The 20,622-nt window shown below is 42.9% G+C and overlaps 1 protein-coding gene across 1 annotated transcript in view; it reads left to right on the forward strand.

Moving 5' to 3' along the window:
* Positions 1–20,260, forward strand: part of LOC137329941 (NAD(P) transhydrogenase, mitochondrial-like) — a 139,065-nt gene extending 118,805 nt beyond the window's left edge. The window contains exons 20-22 of the mRNA XM_067994498.1: positions 7,080–7,198; positions 11,983–12,098; positions 18,450–20,260. Of these exons, the coding sequence (XP_067850599.1) occupies positions 7,080–7,198; positions 11,983–12,098; positions 18,450–18,602 (388 nt within the window). The 3' untranslated portion in view covers positions 18,603–20,260. The remainder of the gene's footprint in view (positions 1–7,079; positions 7,199–11,982; positions 12,099–18,449) is intronic.
* Positions 20,261–20,622: the final 362 nt, after the last annotated feature.

Genomic DNA, 20,622 nt, shown 5'->3' on the forward strand with positions numbered 1-20,622 from the left:
ACTGAAAGTTGGGAATCTAACACAGTTCCAGGGCAGCTGGGGTCTAGTGTGGGGACATTGGGGGTTCGGGTATGTGAACTTTGGTGGGAGACCGTTGGAGCCCCGGGAGAACTGGCTGAAAATGGTTGTTAACGCAGTTTCTTTGGGGGTTCCCCTGGTCTCCTGTTGATGCTGTGGCGGAAGACCGAGGGAACACCTATGGAATTTCAAGGCCATTAGGCTTTTCATCATCTAGCAGTATTTTAGTTTTGATGGTGACTGTATTACCTTTTTGTTGTACTTATTAAGCTATATCTAGAATACAGTTGCACACCTACCAGGTGTAACTGTCCTTAATATTCATAAACCAACATGATGGATTGATTAAAATTTATAGATCAGAACCGTTATGTGCAACCGATTTGTGCCACATATACATTCGGTTTTATGCCTTTGTGTTGCGTTGACCGGTGTTTTGTGAAACTGTGGAAGGGCACTTGGGTTATAAAGTACCCATGCGGTCATATTCACTGTTACAGGCAACCTTGTGGAATGTTTTCAGGCCGCTGTATAGCTCCAGCACATTGGAAGAATTCAGATGGGAAATATAAGTGTATTACATCATGCTCCTGCTGGTTTTGTTTATTAAATCTTCTAACCTGCCAAGTATTAAAGATATCCCAATAAACCCAGTAGATCAAAGAAACGCAGCTGTTCTCTTACTGTTAAAGGCAATGATTAAATGATAAAATTACTTCTAGTGTACCTGTAGTATTAAGTAAATTAGTCTCAGAATTATTTATCTGAGCATTAAAGCCCTTATTTTCTGAGGCATGCAATTTCCTGAGGCGTGCAATTTTCTTCACGCAGCAGTTTTTCTGTGCAGGCCTCGTGAATATAATATTAAAATTGGTTTTCATGTGCCACTTTCCAAGTTAAACTTGCTGCATGGGGGAGCCGTGGAACCTGGCCAGAAGTAGCCTTCTTAAAGGCAGATGACAGTTTTCAGCTGGTAGAATTGTTTTTTGATTTTTAATGATATTTTGCTGCATGTATGAGTTGGTTTTGCCAGGTAGTCCACCATTTTTGTCTTGACAGTGCTCTCCTTCATTATTCTTAGTTGCTGCTGCCATTTAAATTGCACGATTCAAAGAGTATTTGGAGGTTCCAAATATGTTACAGGATTGAGATATAGGAGAAGAGTTCATGAGGAGTCAACAAATGCAAGGGAAATGATACCCGAGGCAGTTTGTCTGCATCTGTCACTACCTCAGGACCAACATTTATAGGCCTCTGCAAACATACCTGGAGATATTAACGGACTCCTGTCTTCACCGCCACCGCTTCACAAGACAGTCTGTGACAGAGTTATACCATTTGTCGTAAGATGACTTGCAAACAACACTTGGATTAGAGATGGTCTTCCTGCAGAACTGAAGCTTTGATACTGGATCCATCCAAGTCACCCTAAGGAACATTTGGCACATTATGTGGTCTACAGTGCACAAACGTGTCAAGCAAGATACAAACCCTGTTGCAAGGGGCAGCACCTGTGGAAACAAAGTGCGGGTGGCAGGGTTCCCTTGAATAAGGGCTTCTCACATCTTCATAGCTTACATGAACACTAAAGGTCTGCACTTAATTACCGTACAGGTGGTATCTGACCACAGAAACCTCAGTATGCATGTTAAAGCCATTATTAGGAAGCACACAGTCTTTGAAGAAGAAGAAACACTATGTTGATGTTGTGTTCAGTGCTTGAAATAGTACTTCCCAGAGAATTTAAGATTTCCCAACTTAGGTTTTGTGCCATTGTTTCCGCATCCCACTAAAAATGTGTCCAAAATTGAGGAATACAGATACCTTTACCTTCCACCTGACGCCTCCTTTTTGATCTGGGTACGAGAGACTAGGTGACTGCATTGATTCAGTTGGTGACCTCCCACTGTGCAGCTTGTAACTGTGCATTTACTGAAGGTGGTGATCAGCCCCTCCTTTGATGCACCTCCTGCAGCAAGACCTCCAACCCTTCAGCATCAAAGCTAACATTGCTGGCCACATCTCTCTGCTGTACCATTGTGAACAATTAGTCTACTTTTCTATAACCACCACAACTTGCACTTTTAAGGCAAACTGCAGCCCTTTAAGAGCTACTGCCTCGCTGAATGTCCCACTCCTCAGCCAGCATGCTGCAGGCAAAGCCCTCTGGGCAAGTTTTTCATGTGTCAGTAGACAATTCAAATTTGAGAGGGGGGGTCTCCTGTCAGAGAATTCAGCCTACTCCTGAGTTGTCAGCTTAAGGCCATTTTTGCTGATCTCGGAAAAATAGAGCTTAAAGTTCGACTTAAAAAGTGACAACTCTTAGAGCAGGTATGGAGAGAGGTCACCATGGAGGAGCCACTGGATTTTCTGCCCACCCTGATCGGTGAGCTCTAGTTCAACACTCGCAGCTCGCCGATCAAATGTTAATGAGGACCAACACTCAAAATGGGTCGGGCTTCATGCCAAGGATAGCAGGCGAGCGGCAGAGTTGCAACGCCCAATGTCTGCCCATGGTGATAAACGACCCCATAATGTCTTTTAAACTCCTGAGTTGGATCACAGTCCTCTAACTCACCCACCAGTGCTACAGTTCTCTTAGGGTGTTCTAATTATTGCAACTCAATAATAACAATTATTTTGGGCAATTATCCTATTGTGAAAGCAAGGAGGTTACACTAAAACCCATCAAAAAGAGGGCACCATGCAAATATTTACCAGAGCCAAATGGAATGTGTGAATATATTTTTACTGCATGAAAATAGCTCAGTGATCATAGAATCATAGAACCATAGAATGGTTACAGCACGGAAGGAGGCCATTCTGCCTGTCGAGTCAGTGCCGGCTCTCTGAAAGAGCAATCCAGCTAGTCCCACTCCCCCGCCTTTTCCCTGCAGCCCTGCAAATTTTTTTCCTTCAAGTACTTATTCAATTCCCTTTGAAAGCCACGATTTAATCTGCCTCCACCACCCCCTCAGGCAGTGCATTCCGGGTCATAGCCACTCGCTGTGTAAACAGTTTTTCCTCCTGTCACCTTTTGGGTTCTTTTGCCAATCACCTTAAATCTGTGTCCTCAGGTTCTTGAGCTTTCCACCAATGGGAACAGTTTCCCTCTATGTGCTCTGTCTAGACCCTTCATGATTTTGAATACCTCTATCAAATCTCCTCTCAATCTTCTCTGCTGTAAGGAGAACAACCCCAGCTTCTCCAGTCTGTCCATGTAACCAAAGTCCCTCATCCGTGGAATCATTCTAGTAGATCTCTTCTGCACGCTCTCTAAGGCCTTCACATCCTTCCTAAAGTACAGTGCCCAGAACTGGACACAATACTCCAGTTGTGGCCGAACCAGTGTTTTATAAAGGTTCATCATAACTTTCTTGCTTTTTTACTCTATGCCTCTATTTATAAAGCCCAGGATCCTGTATGCTTTTTTAACCACTTTCTCAACCTGCCCTGCCACCTTCAACGATTTGAGCACATGTACTCCCAGATGTCTCTGTTCCTTTTAGAATTGTACCCTTTCGTTTATATTGACTCTCCTTGTTCTTCCTACCAAAATGTATCACTTCGCACTTTCCTGCGTTAAATTTCATCTGCCACGTGTCCGCCCATTCCACCAGCCTGTTCTCCTATTCTCCTCACTGTTCACTAGCCTTCCAAGTTTTGTGTCATCTGCAGATTTTGAAATCGTGCCCTGTACACCCAAGTCCAAGTATTGATATATATCAATAAAAGCAGTGGTCCTAGTACCGACCCCTGGGGAATACCACTATATACCTCCCTCCAGTCCGAAAAACAACCGTTCACCACTACTCTCTGTTTTCTGTCACTGAGTCAATTTCGTATCCATGCTGCCACTACCCCTTTTATTCCATGGGCTTCAACTTTGATGACAAGCCTATTATGCAGCACTTTATCAAACGCCTTTTGGAAATGTTTTTTTATTTGTTCATGGGATGTGGGCGTCGCTGGCAATGCCAGCAATTATTGCCCATCCCTAATTGCCCTTGAGAAGGTGGTGGTGAGCCGCCTTCTTGAACCGCTGCAGTCCGTGTGGTGAAGGTTCTCCCACAGTGCTGTTAGGAAGGGAGTTCCAGGATTTTGACCCAGTGACGATGAAGAAGCAGCGATATATTTTTAAGTCGGGATGGTGTGTGACTTGGAGGGGAACGTGCAGGTGGTGTTGTTCCCGTGTGCCTCCTGCCCTTGTCCTTCTAGATGGCAGAGGTCGCGGGTTTGGGAGGTGCTGTCGAAGAAGCCTTGGCGAGTTCTGCAGTGCATCCTGTGGATGGTACACACTGCAGCCACAGTGCGCCGGTGGTGAAGGGAGTGAATGTTTATGGTGGTGGATGGGGTGTCAATCAAGCGGGCTGCTTTGTCCTGGATGGTGTTGAGCTTCTTGAGTGTTGTTGGAGCTGCACTCATCCAGGCAAGTGGAGAGTATTCCATCACACTCCTGACTTGTGCCTTGTATATGGTGGAAAGGCTTTGGGGAGTCAGGAGGTGAGTCACTCGCCGCAGAATACCCAGCCTCTGACCTACTCTTGTAGCCATAGTATTTATGTGGCTGGTCCAGTTAAGTTTCTGGTCAATGGTGACCCCCAAGATGTTGATGGTGGGGGATTTGGCGATGGTAGTGCCGTTGAATGTCATGGGGAGGTGGTTAGACTCTCTCTTGTTGGAGATGGTCATTGCCTGGCACTTGTCTGGCACAAATGTTACTTGCCACTTATCAGCCCAAGCCTGGATGTTGTCCAGGTCTTGCTGCATGAGGGCTCGGACTGCTTCATTATCTGAGGGGTTGCGAATGGAACTGAACACTGTGCAATCATCAGCGAACATCCCCATTTCTGACCTTATGATGGGGGGAAGGTCATTGATGAAGCAGTTGAAGATGGTTGGGCCTAGGACACTGCCCTGGGGAACTCCTGCAGCAATGTCCTGGGGCTGAGATGATTGGTCTCCAACAACCACTACCATCTTCCTCTGTGCTAGGTATGATTCCAGCCACTGGAGAGTTTTCCCCCGGATTCCTATTGACTTCAAAGTCCATATACACCACATCAATCATATTGCCCACATCAACCCTCTGTGCTCAGAAAAATGAAGTTAAAATAATTGCAGTAATGTCAGAATATTTACAGTAGTGTCAGCTTGGCTCAATTGGCAGCACACTCACCTCTATGAAAGTCATATGTTCAAGCTCCACTCCAGGAATAGAGCACATAATCTAAGCTGACACTCCAGTGAGGTATTGAGAAAGGGCTGCATCGTTGGGGATGCTGTCTTTCAAGCTGCCCTCTCTGTTGGATGTTAAAGAAGAAAGAGCATGGAGTTGTCCTGGTGTCCGAGGCAATATTCCTTCCTTAATCGCCATCACCAAAAACATTTAACTGGACATTTTGCTTGTGCGCAAATTTTCAGCTGTGTTTGCCTACACAACAACTATGATTACACTTCAAAAAGTAATTCATTGGATGTGACGCACTTGAGACATCCTGAGGATATAATGAGGATGTTTTACTACATTAAAGGCACTATATAAATGCAAGTTGTTGTTGTCAATTTAGGTTGCATTTATAACTGCCGCTTTCGTGTCCTTGCAAAGTGGTTTTGCAAAGCCACCAATGCAAAGGTGGAGAAATAACTGGAGACTACAGAAGGCACCAAAACCTTGTGGTGTGAGTCCTGCTCCAAGGGACCATCTCACACTAGTTTGACTTTCCAAAGAGTATAGTGTAAGTACCACTTCAAACAAAAGAAGAGGGTTGGGAGGCAACAACAATTCACTTTTTCTGCTCTTAGCAGTGAAGAGGCCAAAATATGACCTGCTTCTTGACGCTGCTTTTGCTAACCTGCTAGGAGTGTTGGGATGGGCCACTTTTTGTCCTTCCTGACATATTTAATATTTAAATATTATCTTTATATTTTGCATTTGTTTTTCTTTGTTTGTAATACATTACCTCTTAATTAATGTTTCTCTCCTACAGTTTCTCATGTTGTAGGGCAGCCTGTGATGCTCTCCCTTTCCTTTTTCACTCTTGTGGGGAAGCACCAAATCCTTAAGGTGATGCCTCCCCTAACAACATGGTGAGGTTGGGAATTCATTGTGGGAGAATCGTGAACTGTAGCTCAAGCCCTCAATCATTCCGTGTTGCAGCATTTTAGAGCACTAATGATGAACACATCATCTTTCATTTCTTTCTCTTCCTCTCCCAAAGGCTCTGACACTTGTTGATGATCTATGGACAACAGGTCCCCTCAGGTATCTTAACCAAGTGACCATTCTTCATGTGTGACCCTAAACAGTGACTGTTTCAGGGGAGGCACATCGCTGTGCTGTTTGATCCTATCCTCACCCAGTGTCCACGTGAGCACACTTTCCAGCAGTGGTCCCTGAGTAGCAATCAGGAGCAGGAATCCTGCCCCCTCCCACCCCCAGACACTGAGGCAAATTTAATAGTTCCTCTGTCACCATCCCAACTGAGATCAGCAAATTTAGCACAGTCCAGGGATGGAATCTGTGACCTTCATGGTATATATGGCTTCATGCTCCTTATGGGACATGGAATTTTCCAGCTGACTCATTCAGGGAGTTCTGCCTTACTTCAGTTAGCCAAACTTTTATGTCCACCCAAACAGATCCTTATTAAACATTTGGACATTCAATACAACTATATTGATTAATAAAAAACAGACCAATGGCCTCTGTAAGAATGAACCCAAGTCAGCCAGATCAGGAGACTCTTCAAGTTGCAGCTAATTGGAAAAAGATAGGAAATTGATAACTTGGTGCGAAATGTTGGTGACCAGCCCATGCTTTGTGACTGTTGCCTGGTTATTATCTTACTGATTTGTGATAGTTTCAATGGCCTAAAATGACAGGCTTTTCAAAACCCTAGGAATCAAGGTCAGGCCAGAGTTTTATCCAGCATTGTGACACCGGGCGAATTCTTCTGCTGAAAAGTCCAGAGGAAATTTAGTACTCAAGACTAGTGATGCATGGAACGGCCACTGCCCACCTGAAATACTTAGTTACATTTGTTTGCCTCTGTTCCCAGGTTTGGAATCCACCCTGTCGCAGGACGCATGCCCGGACAGCTGAATGTACTGCTCGCTGAAGCTGGAGTTCCATATGATATTGTACTGGAAATGGATGAAATCAATGCAGACTTTCCAGGTAGGAGTTTAACAAAAGGTGCTTTCTTTGGGGACAAAAGCTTGCATCTTTGGTTAACCAATGTGTTGTGTCTTTATGTTTGGGGCTTGTCAACAGGGTTAAACTTCATATAATCTTTTCTTTTATTAAAGGAAGGAGGGAAGAGAGGGAGGGGAGTGAGGGTGGGGTGGAAGAGAGGAGAGGGAGGGAGGGAGAGGATGGAGGGAGGAGGGGGATGGGGAAGAGAGAGAGGGGGAGGGAGTGGAGGGAGAGAGTGGGAAGAGATCGAGGGGGAGACTGTGAGTTGAAATCAATAGTTGAGAAAAAAAAATAGAAAGTAAGCTAAAAGAGGAAATAGTAAAGCAAAATAATCAACATAAATTTACAAGTGTTACATCAACTTGACAAATCTACTGGAATATATAACCTGAGTTGATAAGGGAAACTCAGTACATGGAATATACTTAGACTTTAGCAAAGCCTTTGATAAAGTCCTAGATATAAAATTACTCTACAATGTAGAAATGCATGGAATAGGAGAAGCTTTTGAAGTGGATAATGAACTGGATGAGTCAAAGGATTCAAAGGGTAATTATTAAAAGAGCAACAACTCTATCCTTGGGAAAGAGATGATGAGCCAGTAACTGTAGGGATCACTTCTGGGGCCATTGTTGTTTTCGATGTATATTAATATTCATAAATATAAGATAATCCAATAAGAAATTCAGGAGAAACTTCTTTACCCAGAGAGTGGTGAGATTGTGGAACTTGCTATCACATGGAGTAGTTGAGGCGAATTGGGGAAGCTAGATAAGTACATGAGGGAGAAAGGAATAGAAGATTATGCTGCTAGGTTAGATGAAGTAGAGTGGGAGGACGCTCGTGTGGAGCATTAACACCGGCATAGACCAGTTGGGTATTGTGTAATGTGCTGGGTGCCATACTGCATGGGAGTTGGTAGCTTTGGAGGGAATACACAGAAGGACAACTAATTTGATAAATGGTTTGGGGCATCTTAGCTATGAGGAATAACTAAGGGTACTTGGGATACTTACATTTTAAATTTAGGAGGTGGGCAGGGCTTTTGAAGAGTATCAGAAGTACTGTGGGGTAAGAAGTCTGACGTTTTGGGACAGGCCCGATGAATGGATATGGTTATGTCTGATACTGTATAGTCCTATGTCCATTGGAACTGGGACATATGGAGGAGTTATGGGGTAGTTTAAGTATGTCTAATCATGCTTCATAGGTAGCTGTGGTCTCCAGCAGCTTGATTGATTATCTTCGAGAGCCCCAGAGTTTTTACAAAAGAAGAAAACTGGCAAAGAAGCAAAATGAATAAAAGTGAAGCTAAAATAAAATATATACTGGAATAAAAAGTAAAATAATGAGCAATTATGAAAAAAATAAGTTGTATCAAGCAAAGAAATACAAAATACTATTGGATAGGGAAAGAACCAAGAAACTGGAGTGAAATACGTTTTAAAAATGTTTTCAAAAGATCTTTTCAGTCTTCAAAAACTATTTGTCTGTCATGTGGAATTCGAGAAACATGGCACAAGTTTAATTCAGTTATTTTTGTCTTTTTAAAAAAAGTTTGGTGCAGAATGATTCAACAGTCCTGAAAGTCCAAATGCTGTAAGGTGCTGTCTGGTTTATAGACAGTTAACTTTGGCTCCAGGCGACAGCTGCAGCTTGTGGGATTCAGTACTGTAGTGTTCTTCACGCTGCACTAAAACTTTAGTACTTTTTGGGGGGACATGGAGCAGAGTAAATTAAATCTTGTGGTTACACAGGCATTTTTATTTGCATATTTCTTGAGCTGAACTTTTTTTAAAAAAACAATTTTTTTATTTTTCTGAGTAATGGATAGGTCAGATTTTATTAACTTTGCAAAACTTTTATTAGGCTGGTGCAAGCAGAAAAAAGGCCAATATACCATATTTAAAGTACAGTGAATGAATACTTGGCTGTGCTTTTCTAGTTGTGAATTATGCATGCATAGTACAGCTAGTTTTTTTGGACTCTCGTTACAGCCATAAATTTAAAACCTTGGAGACACAAACACAATTTTTCTGTCTAGCTGATCTGTTTGCTTAATACTTGGATATCTCTGAATGGGAGGAAAGGTCCAGTGATAGGTAAATGCGGTTCATTCCTAAGCAGATCGTAGATTGTGTGGAGCAATTAATTGCCAACTGAGCACACTAGCCTATCAATTAATAGGTTTGTACTGATTGGAGGGAAAATATAAACTGCAAATTTGTCAAATATGAAATAAAAAAGCTGGAAATGCACGTTTGTCAACATTTGAAAAGAAAAACATTTCAGGTGCAACCCGTCATTAGATGGACGATGAAAGGTTAAATCTGAAATGTTAATCTATCTTTTTCTTTGAGATGCTGATTGACCGATGGTGCAAGTGACAGCTAGTCTCAGTTGGTAGCACTCTTACCTGAGTCTGAAGCTTGAGGTTTTCTTTATTATACTTTCCCATATTCATACAGTGGAGGCTGATAGTATGGAAAAATTCAATAAAGAAGAATTGGATAGATATTTGAGGCAGTGGCTGTAGGGGATTTGATGTTGGTCAGATTGACTGCAATGTTTTTTTCCAGTCTGGCACTTCATTGCAGTACTGAGGGAGTGTTATATTGCATACAGTGCCATCTTCAGATGACATGTTCAACTGAAGCCCCATCTGCCTGTTCAGGTGGACATAAAACAGATCCGTTTAAAGAAGGACATGGAGTTCTCCGAGTGTCCTCGCCTACATTCCTCCCTCAACCAACACCATCAAAAATGGACTCATTGGCCAATCATCTAATTTTCTGTTTGTGGGACCTTGCTGTGTGCAAATACGGCTGCTGCGTTTGATCATATTAAAATAATGATGGGACTCCCAGAGTATTTTACTGGTCTTGAAGCACTTTGAGAAGTCCTAAAATCTTGATAATATGCTATATAAATGCATTTCTCCCTTTCTCACTGTCTCTCTCTCTGGGGTCAATTTTAGGATGGCCGAGCGGGTGCGTTCGTGGCGGGGGGGTTCATAAAATTGGGAAATCCCGGAGCGGGTCCGGAGCCCGGCTCCAACCCGCCCACTTCCGGGTTCCCCAATGACGCGAATCAGTGCGCGCACAGCCCCCGCATGCGGGACTCCCACCGGCAATTAAAGCCGGCGGGATGACAGTTTAGATATTAGGAAGGTACTTGAGGTTGTTGACAGACCTCATTGGGAAGAGATTTTAGCAGGGATGTGATTTTGGACTCTCCTCAGCGTGTTTCCCATGCTGTAGAAAACACTCCCTGTTGTTGCAGACGTGTTTCAGTCAGCAGCCATTGGGAGATGCAGAGGATTCCATGACCGTTGGGGGGAATACCTCATTCATTGCAGCAGGGCACTCTGTCAGCTCAGACAAAGTTTTGCCTGCCACACCATTGTCTCCACACTCAAAATTATTACATCATACCCTAAACTCTGCTGTCCAAACATATTTACCTACTTTGTGGACCCCCTCACACTCACACAGTCAGGATGGGGGGGGTTCCATAGCTGCATTCATCACTCCATTGGAGGACGAGCAACATCACCAGCCTCGCCAGGCATGCCGTCCACCTCCGCCACGTGGAGCTACACAACACAGTGCTGCACAACAGGCACCTGCACAAAGTAGTCGGGCAACAACACAGACACCCACTGTAGGGTGACCCAATGGGTGGCATCAGGGGTCTTCATGGAGAACCTCATGAAAGGGCATTATTGCACAAGCCAGTCAAGAATGGCCAAGACCTGGCAGTAGTGGTGACAATATAATATGTAATGTGAATGGATCAGAAATCAAATATAAGTAAAAACCATGACAAACAGTCAAACACCGTTGTGCATCCCCTTCATGCTCGCGACACGTTTGCCTTACGCTTCCTACTACACATACGTGATGCATGCCCTGTGGCTGCAGCACAGGTAGTGGCAGGTTTGGTGAGGCTGACCGTGAAAGCGATGCATGAGAGGGTGAGTATGAGACAGAGCCATGAGATTGTATGAGGATTGGGTTGAGTGGTAGTGGCGGGATGAGTACTGGCGAGGTGAGTAAGTGCAGGTAAGATGAGGATGAGCTTTGAGTGGGTGTGAGGAGTGATGTGACAGAGTAGTGTTGGCAGTGCAGAAGGAGATGTGGGGTGGGGGCGGTGATGTGGCAGACGGAGTGTAGGGGAATGAGTAAGTGTACTCACTTCGGCTGACCTGGTTAGGTCATTGAAGCGCCTTCTGCACTGTTTGTAGGTGCGTGATATGTTGGTGGTGCTAGTGACCTCCTCTGCCACCTCGAGCCAGGCCTCCGTGGTGGCAGAGGCAGGCCACTTCCTCCCGTCCGCCGCGTGGAAGATCTCCCTCCTTCTCCTCACCCCATCCAGTAAGACCTGGAGTGAGGCATCATTAAACCTGGGAGCAGCCTTTCCCCTGGGCTGCTCCATGCAGTAATTTTGCCTATTTTCTGCAGCATCAGTTAGTGGAGGACTGCACCTTTAAATAGGGCTCCTCCAGCTGACAGCCTATGATGGGTGCGCAGTCCGCCCAGTCAACCCCACACTGCCAACCCGCCTCCCTCCTAATACCAGGCCCTCTATCTCTGTGATCACTTTATACCATACTGGTAATATGAGAGTGCAGTTACCTGTCATCTGTGCAAATCTGCTAGAACAATAGCAAAATCCGTCTTCAGTTTGTGAACATGCAAATAGATAATATAAATATTTATCTGATTTCCTGCTTCTTATTCTTAAATAATTCCTCCTTTTTTTAGGAACTGACCTGGTACTGGTTATTGGAGCAAACGACACTGTTAACTCAGCAGCTCAGGAAGATCCAAATTCAATCATCGCTGGAATGCCAGTGCTAGAAGTCTGGAAATCGAAACAAGTGAGTAAAGAAGGCATGAAGTCTATGAAAAAGGATCCTCTCTGATGCGCCATAATTGAAATAAAAATGCCATTGCAATATCTGTGTCACTACCAAGGCTCACATGAATAATGGGAGCCATGATGTGGAGATGCCGGTGATGGACTGGGGTTGACAATTGTAAACAATTTTACAACACCAAGTTATAGTCCAACGATTTTATTTGAAATTTCAAATAAAATCGTTGGACTATAACTTGGTGTTGTAAAATTGTTTACAATGAATAATGGGCACATTTGGCAAGGTACTGGATGGCAGCCATACCTCAGAAAGGAGGTGATGCCTTCAGGCCAGGAGGGAAGGGAGAAAATTAGCAAGGATGGAGAAATTTGAGGGACTGCTGACAGCCATGCTGGACTTAGTCTAATAATGTTTGAAGGGAATCCATTTTTTTTGGAACAACAAGAATTCACAAAACAAAGGGAATGACTTGGGACGTATGCGAATAAGATATTGAATAGTAGCTGTCAAAAATACTCCTGTCACATTTTGACAGTTGATTGTCTGTTCCAAAGTCAATTTGAGGAATATTGTCATACAAAAACTCCACAACCCATCATAAAACTTTTGCCAGATAAATAAAAGCATCCTTGCATGCATATGTCTCTCCGATCCAACAAGAATTTCCATGCTGGAACACTATATTCTGGTGTAAATCTCTTGTACAACATTCAGTATTTTTTGATTATGCTAGTCGATCTCCTGTGGCATTACACACAGATTCAAGACCAGCTATAGTTTTCAGGGGAAGCAAGGTTAGACGGCAGGGGATAATTAATCCAGAGCGTGCAGATGTGATTCAGTCCCTGTTTTAAAGTCACACATTCTGTTCCTATATTTTTATTTAAATTTTGATGTATTATTTATAGTTAAATTGGGAATCAGAGAAGTAGATTGGAACACAGGTGTTTTTCTGCAGCTCAGACTGAGAAGCTGGGAGGCGTAAAGCTTGGCGTAACAGCATTATCACTGGTGGGCGGGTGTAATGATAGCTTGTCAAGTTTACAGAGACAGTTTCCATTCTGAACGCGACATAGGAATTTATAATGGAAAAGATTGACACGAAATGTGGCAAAAATGTGCCAACAGGAAGTAAGGTTTTGTAGACAAGAAGTTCTTTCAGATGTAAGATTTTTAATATGTAGAAATGTACTCAAATAACAGTACAAATTTCTACAAATAGACAACAACTCGCGCTTTAACGTAGTAAAAATGTCGCAAACATTCAATATAGGAATATACAGGACACGCGTTTTGTGTACAGAACCAATCAATAAGATGACTTTCCTACTTGAGACTAATTCTATCCAGATCTTACATTAAATAGGAAAAGTGGAACAGAAATAATAGATTTTGCATATATATTATCAGAGGACTAAGGATAAGGGCTTGACGTGCAAACTCGTTTTTCAAATTGACCACCTATATTGTTATTATTACTTAATTAGTTGGCAGGCTACTTTGATAATTAAATTAATGCTGCTATTCTTCCTCTCCCCTCAAGAAAAACCGCAAACATTTTGTATCAATTATTTGTCACTGGTAGATATGTTTGATTTAATTTATTGAGCATAATTTTTGTCAGTCAGCAATCTTGTTGAGTTTCAACTCAGAAATACTAACCAGTTCAAAGTTGTTAGTCGTCACAATGTGAAGGTATTGCTCTTGGATTTCATTCCATCATGATATATTTTGGAAGGGGCAAGGTTTTGTGGTGGGATTGATCCACTGTAAAGTTATACAATTCTTTCAGTCACAAGATCATTGAGGTGCTGCTCCCCAATAGCTCAGTGTATAGTGAGAATGTATAGTGGGTAACTGAAGCAGTCGGTGTAGTAAGGTCCAAGGCTTGGCTTCCAGCCTGTGCTGAATGAATTGATCTCAGCTGGAATAGTGGTGGGTTGCTACAATTGGCCTCTGCACCCTGGATTATAGAGGGAAAAATTGACCAGGACTTTAGCTTCTTACCACTGTCCAGAGACGCCTGGTGGAGGTGGATGTATGCAGTGCTATCTGCAATCCCCACTTACTTATTGTTGAGCCTTGCACATGAATAATGGAGGGTGGCCAGTAGCCAAGGAACCACCACCTATAACAACTTGCATTTATATAGCACTTTTAACACAGAAAGATATCCCAACGAGCTTTGTAGAGAATGAGAGAAATGAATGAGAAATCTGGAGGAGTTAAGTGAGCTGACCAAAGACTTGGACAAAGAGTTGCATTTTCAGAAGGCTATTAAAGGTGGAGAGTGAAATAGGGAGGTGGAGGTAGTTCCAGAGAGTAGGACCAAGACAGCTAAAAACTCTGCCATCTAGAGTGGAGTAGGAAGCTGTTCGGGGGTGGGGAGGGTGGGGGTTTGGTGAGGGATGAGCAGAAGGTCAGATAATTGGAGGGCATGGGAGGGGACTTGAGGCTTAAGAAGGTTGGAGAGGTAGGTTGGAGCGAGGCCATGGAGGGATTTGTAGTTTACGACCTGGATTTTAAATTTGATGTATTGGAGGACGGGGAGCCACTGTAGGTTGGAGGGGACAGGAGTGATGGACGAGTGGGGCTTAGTGCGGGACTGGATGTAGGCAGTGAAGTTTGGACAAGTTGACGTTTGTGCAGGTTGGGTGGCCATTGAGTAGGACATTGGAGAAATCTAGTCTAGAGGTGAAAAATGCATAGTTAAGGGTTTCAGTCAAAATGAGGGTGAGGTAGGGGCAGAGGCCAGTGATCTTAAAGATGTAAGTATGCAGTTTTGGTAATGACTAGGAAATGGGATTTGAAATTCAACTCTGCATTGAACAGGGTACCTGAGGTTTTGAACAGCTTGTGATTCAGCTCAAGCGATCTGGCAGGGAGAGGAATGGAGTCAGTGGCAAGGAAATGAAAATTTTGGCCAGTGTTGAAGCTGGGTTTTTATAGGTGGAAGTTACACATAATACACAGTGACAAGTAACCTGATTTATTTCACACTTACTGTGTTCCAAATGAAATGTGTTATCAGCACATGTGTATGGATACAGATGTATCCTAAAGGCAATACTGTGCTGTATACTTCTCTCATCTAATCCCTACCAGCCCAAAATAAAATGTGGCTAATGTGTACATATAAATATTAGATACCTTTCTTTAGAAAAACAAAACACACAAGTGTTTTAAAAATAGTTGACAGATTTTTGGCTGATGATTTTGAAACACAATTAATTTTAAATTACTGGGATTGAGATCATGTTTTTGGTGTGAGGCTCCAGTTACGTCATCCACCACCACCCACTGTCCACAAAATCAAGTAGGAACAACCTAGAAGGCGATTTGAAGACAAGCCACTAGAAATTGGTGTTGGCGCAATATTCTGTAAAACATCTTTTTTTGGGTCACTTGTTGAATTTTTGGACAGGTGAGATAAGCATTTTGCCTCATTATCATTACCTTGTTTGAAAGGAGTGACAGACAGGTGATTGTTTATGTAAATCTTTTTTTATTATTTGTTCTTGGCATGTGGGGAACATTGGCAAGACCGCATTTCTTGCCTCGAGAAGATGGTGGTGGGTCTTCTCCTTGAACTGCTACAATTCTTGTGGTGATAGTGCTCCCACAGTAATGTTAGATGGGGAATTCCAGGATATTGAGCGAACAACAATGAAGGAATAGTTATATGTTCAAGACAGGATAGTGTGTAACTTCGAGGTGTTGGTGTTCCCATACTGTTGCTGCTCTTGTCTTTCTCAGTGGTAAAAGAAAAGAAAGAAAGAACTTGAGTGTCTTTCACAAGCTCAGGATATCCCAAAGCGCTTTACAGCCAGTGAAGTACTTCTGAAGTGCAGTCACTGTTGTAATGTAGGAAACACGGCAGCCAATTTGCACACAGCAAGGTCCCACAAACAGCAATGTGATAATGACCAGATCATCTGTTTTAGTGATGTTGGTTGACAGATAAATATTTGCCAGGACGCCAGGGAGAACTCCCCTGCTCTTCTTCGAAATAGTGCCTTGGGATCTTTTACATCCACCTGAGAGGGCAGACGAGGGCTTGGTTTAACATCTCATCCAAAAGGTGGCTCCTCCGACAGTGCAGCACTCCCTCAGTACTGCACTGAAGTGTCAGCCTAGATTATGGGTCATCAGTTTACATCTGTGTAAACTGGTTGACAACATGTGGAGATGCCGGTGATGGACTGGGGTTGACAATTGTAAACAATTTTACAACACCAAGTTATAGTCCAACGATTTTTATTTGAAATCTACAAGCTTTCGGAGGCTTCCTCCTTCCTCAGGTAAATGTCAGGAGCTCCTTGAAGCCTATGCATTTATACATCACAGAACAATACATGGTGTTTACAGACTGCCCCTGCAACTGCCCGTTGCCAAGGCAATCACCGTGTTCAGACAGAGAGGTGTCACCGATAGAACCCCCGAATACACATTCAACAAAAAAACAAACAGGAAAAAAAAACAGAGAGAGGCAGGAACATCTGGAAGGCAGAGAAAGCCAGCAAATGACCCATTATATTAAAAACAGATAGCTTTTGTTCGCTGGTGGGGTAACGTGTAGCGTGACATGAACCCATATCCCGGTTGAGGCCATCCTCATGGGTGCGGAACTTGGCTATCAATTTCTGCTCGACGATTTTGCATTGTCGTGTGTCTCGAAGGCCGCCTTGGAGAACGCTTACCCGAAGATTGGTGGCTGAATGTCCCTGACTGCTGAAGTGTTCCCCGACTGGGAGGGAACCCTCCTGTCTGGCGATTGTTGCGCGGTGTCCGTTCATCCGTTGTCGCAGTGTCTGCATGGTCTCGCCAATGTACCATGCTCCGGGGCATCCTTTCCTGCAGCGTATGAGGTAGACAACGTTGGCCGAGTCACAGGAGTATGAACCATGCACCTGGTGGGTGGTGTCCTCTCGTGTGATGGTGGTATCTGTATCGATGATCTGGCATGTCTTGCAGAGGTTACCGTGGCAGGGTTGTGTGGTGTCGTGGACGCTGTTCTCCTGAAAGCTGGGTAATATGCTGTGAACGATAGTCTGTTTGAGGTTGGGTGGCTGTTTAAAGGCGAGTAGTGGAGGTGTGGGGATGGCCATAGCGAGGTGTTCGACGTCATTGATGACATGTTGAAGGCTGCGGAGAACATGGCGTAGTTTCTCCGCTCCGGGGAAGTACTGGACGACGAAGGGTACTCTGTTGGTTGCGTCCCGTGTTAGTCTTCTGAGGAGGTCTACGCGATTTTTCGCTGTGGCCCGTCGGAACTGTCGATCGATGAGTCGCCCGTCATATCCCGTTCTTACCAGGGCGTCTTTCAGAGTCTGTAGGTGTCCATCGCGTTCCTCCTCGTCTGAGCAGACCCTGTGTATTCGCAGGGCCTGTCCATAGGGGATGGCCTCTTTGACGTGGTTAGGGTGGAAGCTGGAAAAGTGGAGCATCGTGAGGTTGTCCGTGGGCTTGCGGTAGAGTGAGGTGCTGAGGTGCCCGTCTTTGATGAAGATTCGTGTGTCCAAGAAAGAAACTGATTCTGAGGAGTAGTCCATGGTGAGCTTGATGGTGGGATGGAACTTGTTGATGTTATCGTGTAGTCTCTTTAATGATTCTTTGCCGTGGGTCCATAGAAAGAAAATGTCGTCGATGTATCTGGTGTATAGCGTTGGTTGGAGGTCCTGTGCAGTGAAGAAGTCCTGCTCGAACTTGTGCATGAAAATGTTGGCGTATTGGGGTGCGAATTTGGTCCCCATGGCTGTTCGGTAGGTGACACCTCTCTGTTTGAACACGGTGATTGCCTTGGCAACGGGCAGTTGCAGGGGCAGTCTGTAAACACCATGTATTGTTCTGTGATGTATAAATGCGTAGGCTTCAAGGAGCTCCTGACATTTACCTGAGGAAGGAGGAAGCCTCCGAAAGCTTGTAGATTTCAAATAAAAATCGTTGGACTATAACTTGGTGTTGTAAAATTGTTTACAATGGTTGACAACAATCAGTGGAATTGAATCCATTTTGCTGACTGCTTATTAACAGTTTCATGAAGGACTCCCCATCCAGAGGAGCAGCTGAGACAGATCCTGCACATAGAGACACACTCTGTCTTTCCAAAGTGATCACTGAATAGCAGTCAGAGGCAGAGATTCTGTTCAATTATTTTCCCTCCCTAGGCCAGGGATACCTGATCTCAGCCACACCAATTGCACCATCCACATTATGGCCCTAGCTGAAATTAACTCAGCACAGGCTAGGGATCAAACCTGGGATACCGCTGATATGGTTTATTTATCCAATGAGCTACTGGCAGAGCCCTCAGTTACCGGCTCGTGACTGACATTGTTGTTATTTTTCCAGGTCGTTGTGATGAAGAGATCTCTGGGAGTCGGCTATGCTGCTGTTGACAATCCAATCTTTTACAAACCCAACACTGCGATGTTGTTGGGTGATGCAAAGAAGACTTGTGATGCACTGCTTGCAAAAATCAGAGAATCAATTGAATCCAGCTAAGTGCAACAGAATATTTGGCAGCTAAGGTTTTTAAGTAATTAGCGTTAATCGGAAGCAAGTGGCTCAAAGTAACTAAATCCATCATTTAGTAGGGTTTTGAAAGGGAAAGATGGCATACACAAGTGTTTGCATTGATTATTTCCCTAATTGTTTTTATGTGCTTGCTACCCATTTACATTGAAGTGTAGAAATTGTTTTCACACCGTACAGAATTGTGCTATTGTAAATTAAATTTGCTGGTTTTACAACAGGGAGAATAGTTGCTCACGATATATTTTTAGTAGATTCATATGATGCAGCATAGAGGCTAGTAAATTTTTATTTGGAAGTTCTGTGGAGCACTTTGCTGTATTCAACCACTGATAAAAGTAAGCATGTTTGTGGTTGCCTCATTAATAGAGAAAACATATGATGTGTACTGCATAATGTGCCCCTTGCTGTGAAATCCCTCTTGTATAGGTGCCAAAGCCAGTATTATAGAGAAGATCTACTCTATAATATATTAAATAAACTTATGCCAGCAATTATTCAAATGCAACATTTGGAATATGCACAACTGAATAAATATTGTCAGAAGGCCAAAATATGTTCAACAAGCCACATGCTCCAAAATAGACATTTTCTTTTTAGAAATGTCAGCCAACAAAATAATACAACCAATAACTTTTTATATTGCATTGAAAAGCTTTGTGCCAGATATTACTACCGTATATATACTGGTAAAATGGACTTTCTTTTTCAATTGATTACCGACCTAAAATGTTTTGTAAGCTATGTCCTTGATGCAGTGAAAATGGCCAACGGACTATATAACAATAGGCCGTATTGTGTGTATTGTGCGAAGGTGAGGGACAGTAAATGGCTGTAAATAGATGAAGTGTAATGCCAGATTAGTATGGAACCTACAATAATTGTTATTTTTATGAAACACATCAGGAACTTGTAAAATCACAATGAAGCAATATGTTTACATAACAGACATCTATATATTGGGACCATCTCTGATTTCATATTGAAAAGCCTAAAATAATATTTTTATGGCTACCTCTTAAGTTTCTTACTGGACCAATTCACATTGACTAACTGTTACTGATCTGTAGAAATAGTATTTGTTTTATGAATGCCATTTTAAATTGCACACTGTCACATAAGAGCAACAAGACTTTTGGTTTATTAGTCATTGTAATGAGTTTGATTAAGTTTTCATTTTAATTTTGGGTTGTAAGGTCCTTCAAACAGTAAAACCGGCAGCTATGTTTAATAGTGTGCTGTGCTGTTTAGTTCGTTCTGTGGTCAGATTGCAGAATAGTTTACAGTGCAGGGCATTGTGTAACAAACCTATTCCATAAACACAAGGAGGAAAAATTCCATCTAATAAAATGTAACATTCGTAAATATTTATGTGAAGGTTTGAATGCTTAGAATTTTAGATCATACTTGCTGTAAAATATTTGGTTACTTAAAGATCCGTAGATGTAAAGGTGCTACTTGTTGTTCCAAGTTCTGTTTGCCTACAATTCTTACGGTTATAAGTAAAGGGAGTTGGATTTGCTATTTTAAATATTAAATTCAGCATGCTGCATATTGAGAAACCAACAGGAATCTTTGCATTGTGCTCATCAAAGAAAAAGTTTAATAAAGAACCTGACTAAACTGTCTATCTAGTGTTTCTTTTGATTAAAGCAAAAATGTTGAGATTAATAACCATTAAAACGCCATTAAGGATCTTTATGAATATAATTTGAGGGAATTGTGTTGGTTTAATAAGCATTTTCGTTTTAACATAGTAAGGCAGATTAAACTCAGCATTTCAAAGAAGTGGTTGGTGTAGGAAGGTTTGGCTTTATTCCAATGCAGGCAAGTAGGTTCAAGGCTTTGTCTTTGGCTGTGGAGGGTCCCCTGTGAAATTAAGTTAAGAGTGCAGGAGTTTACAGCACAAGTCTGCCCACACAGTCATAATTTACACTTTATTACCAGGATGATTGGAATATTTAACACTAAAGCTGCTTTATAAAAATAA

The sequence above is a fragment of the Heptranchias perlo genome, chromosome 1 (assembly GCF_035084215.1).
Source record: "Heptranchias perlo isolate sHepPer1 chromosome 1, sHepPer1.hap1, whole genome shotgun sequence".
NCBI lineage: Eukaryota > Metazoa > Chordata > Chondrichthyes > Hexanchiformes > Hexanchidae > Heptranchias > Heptranchias perlo.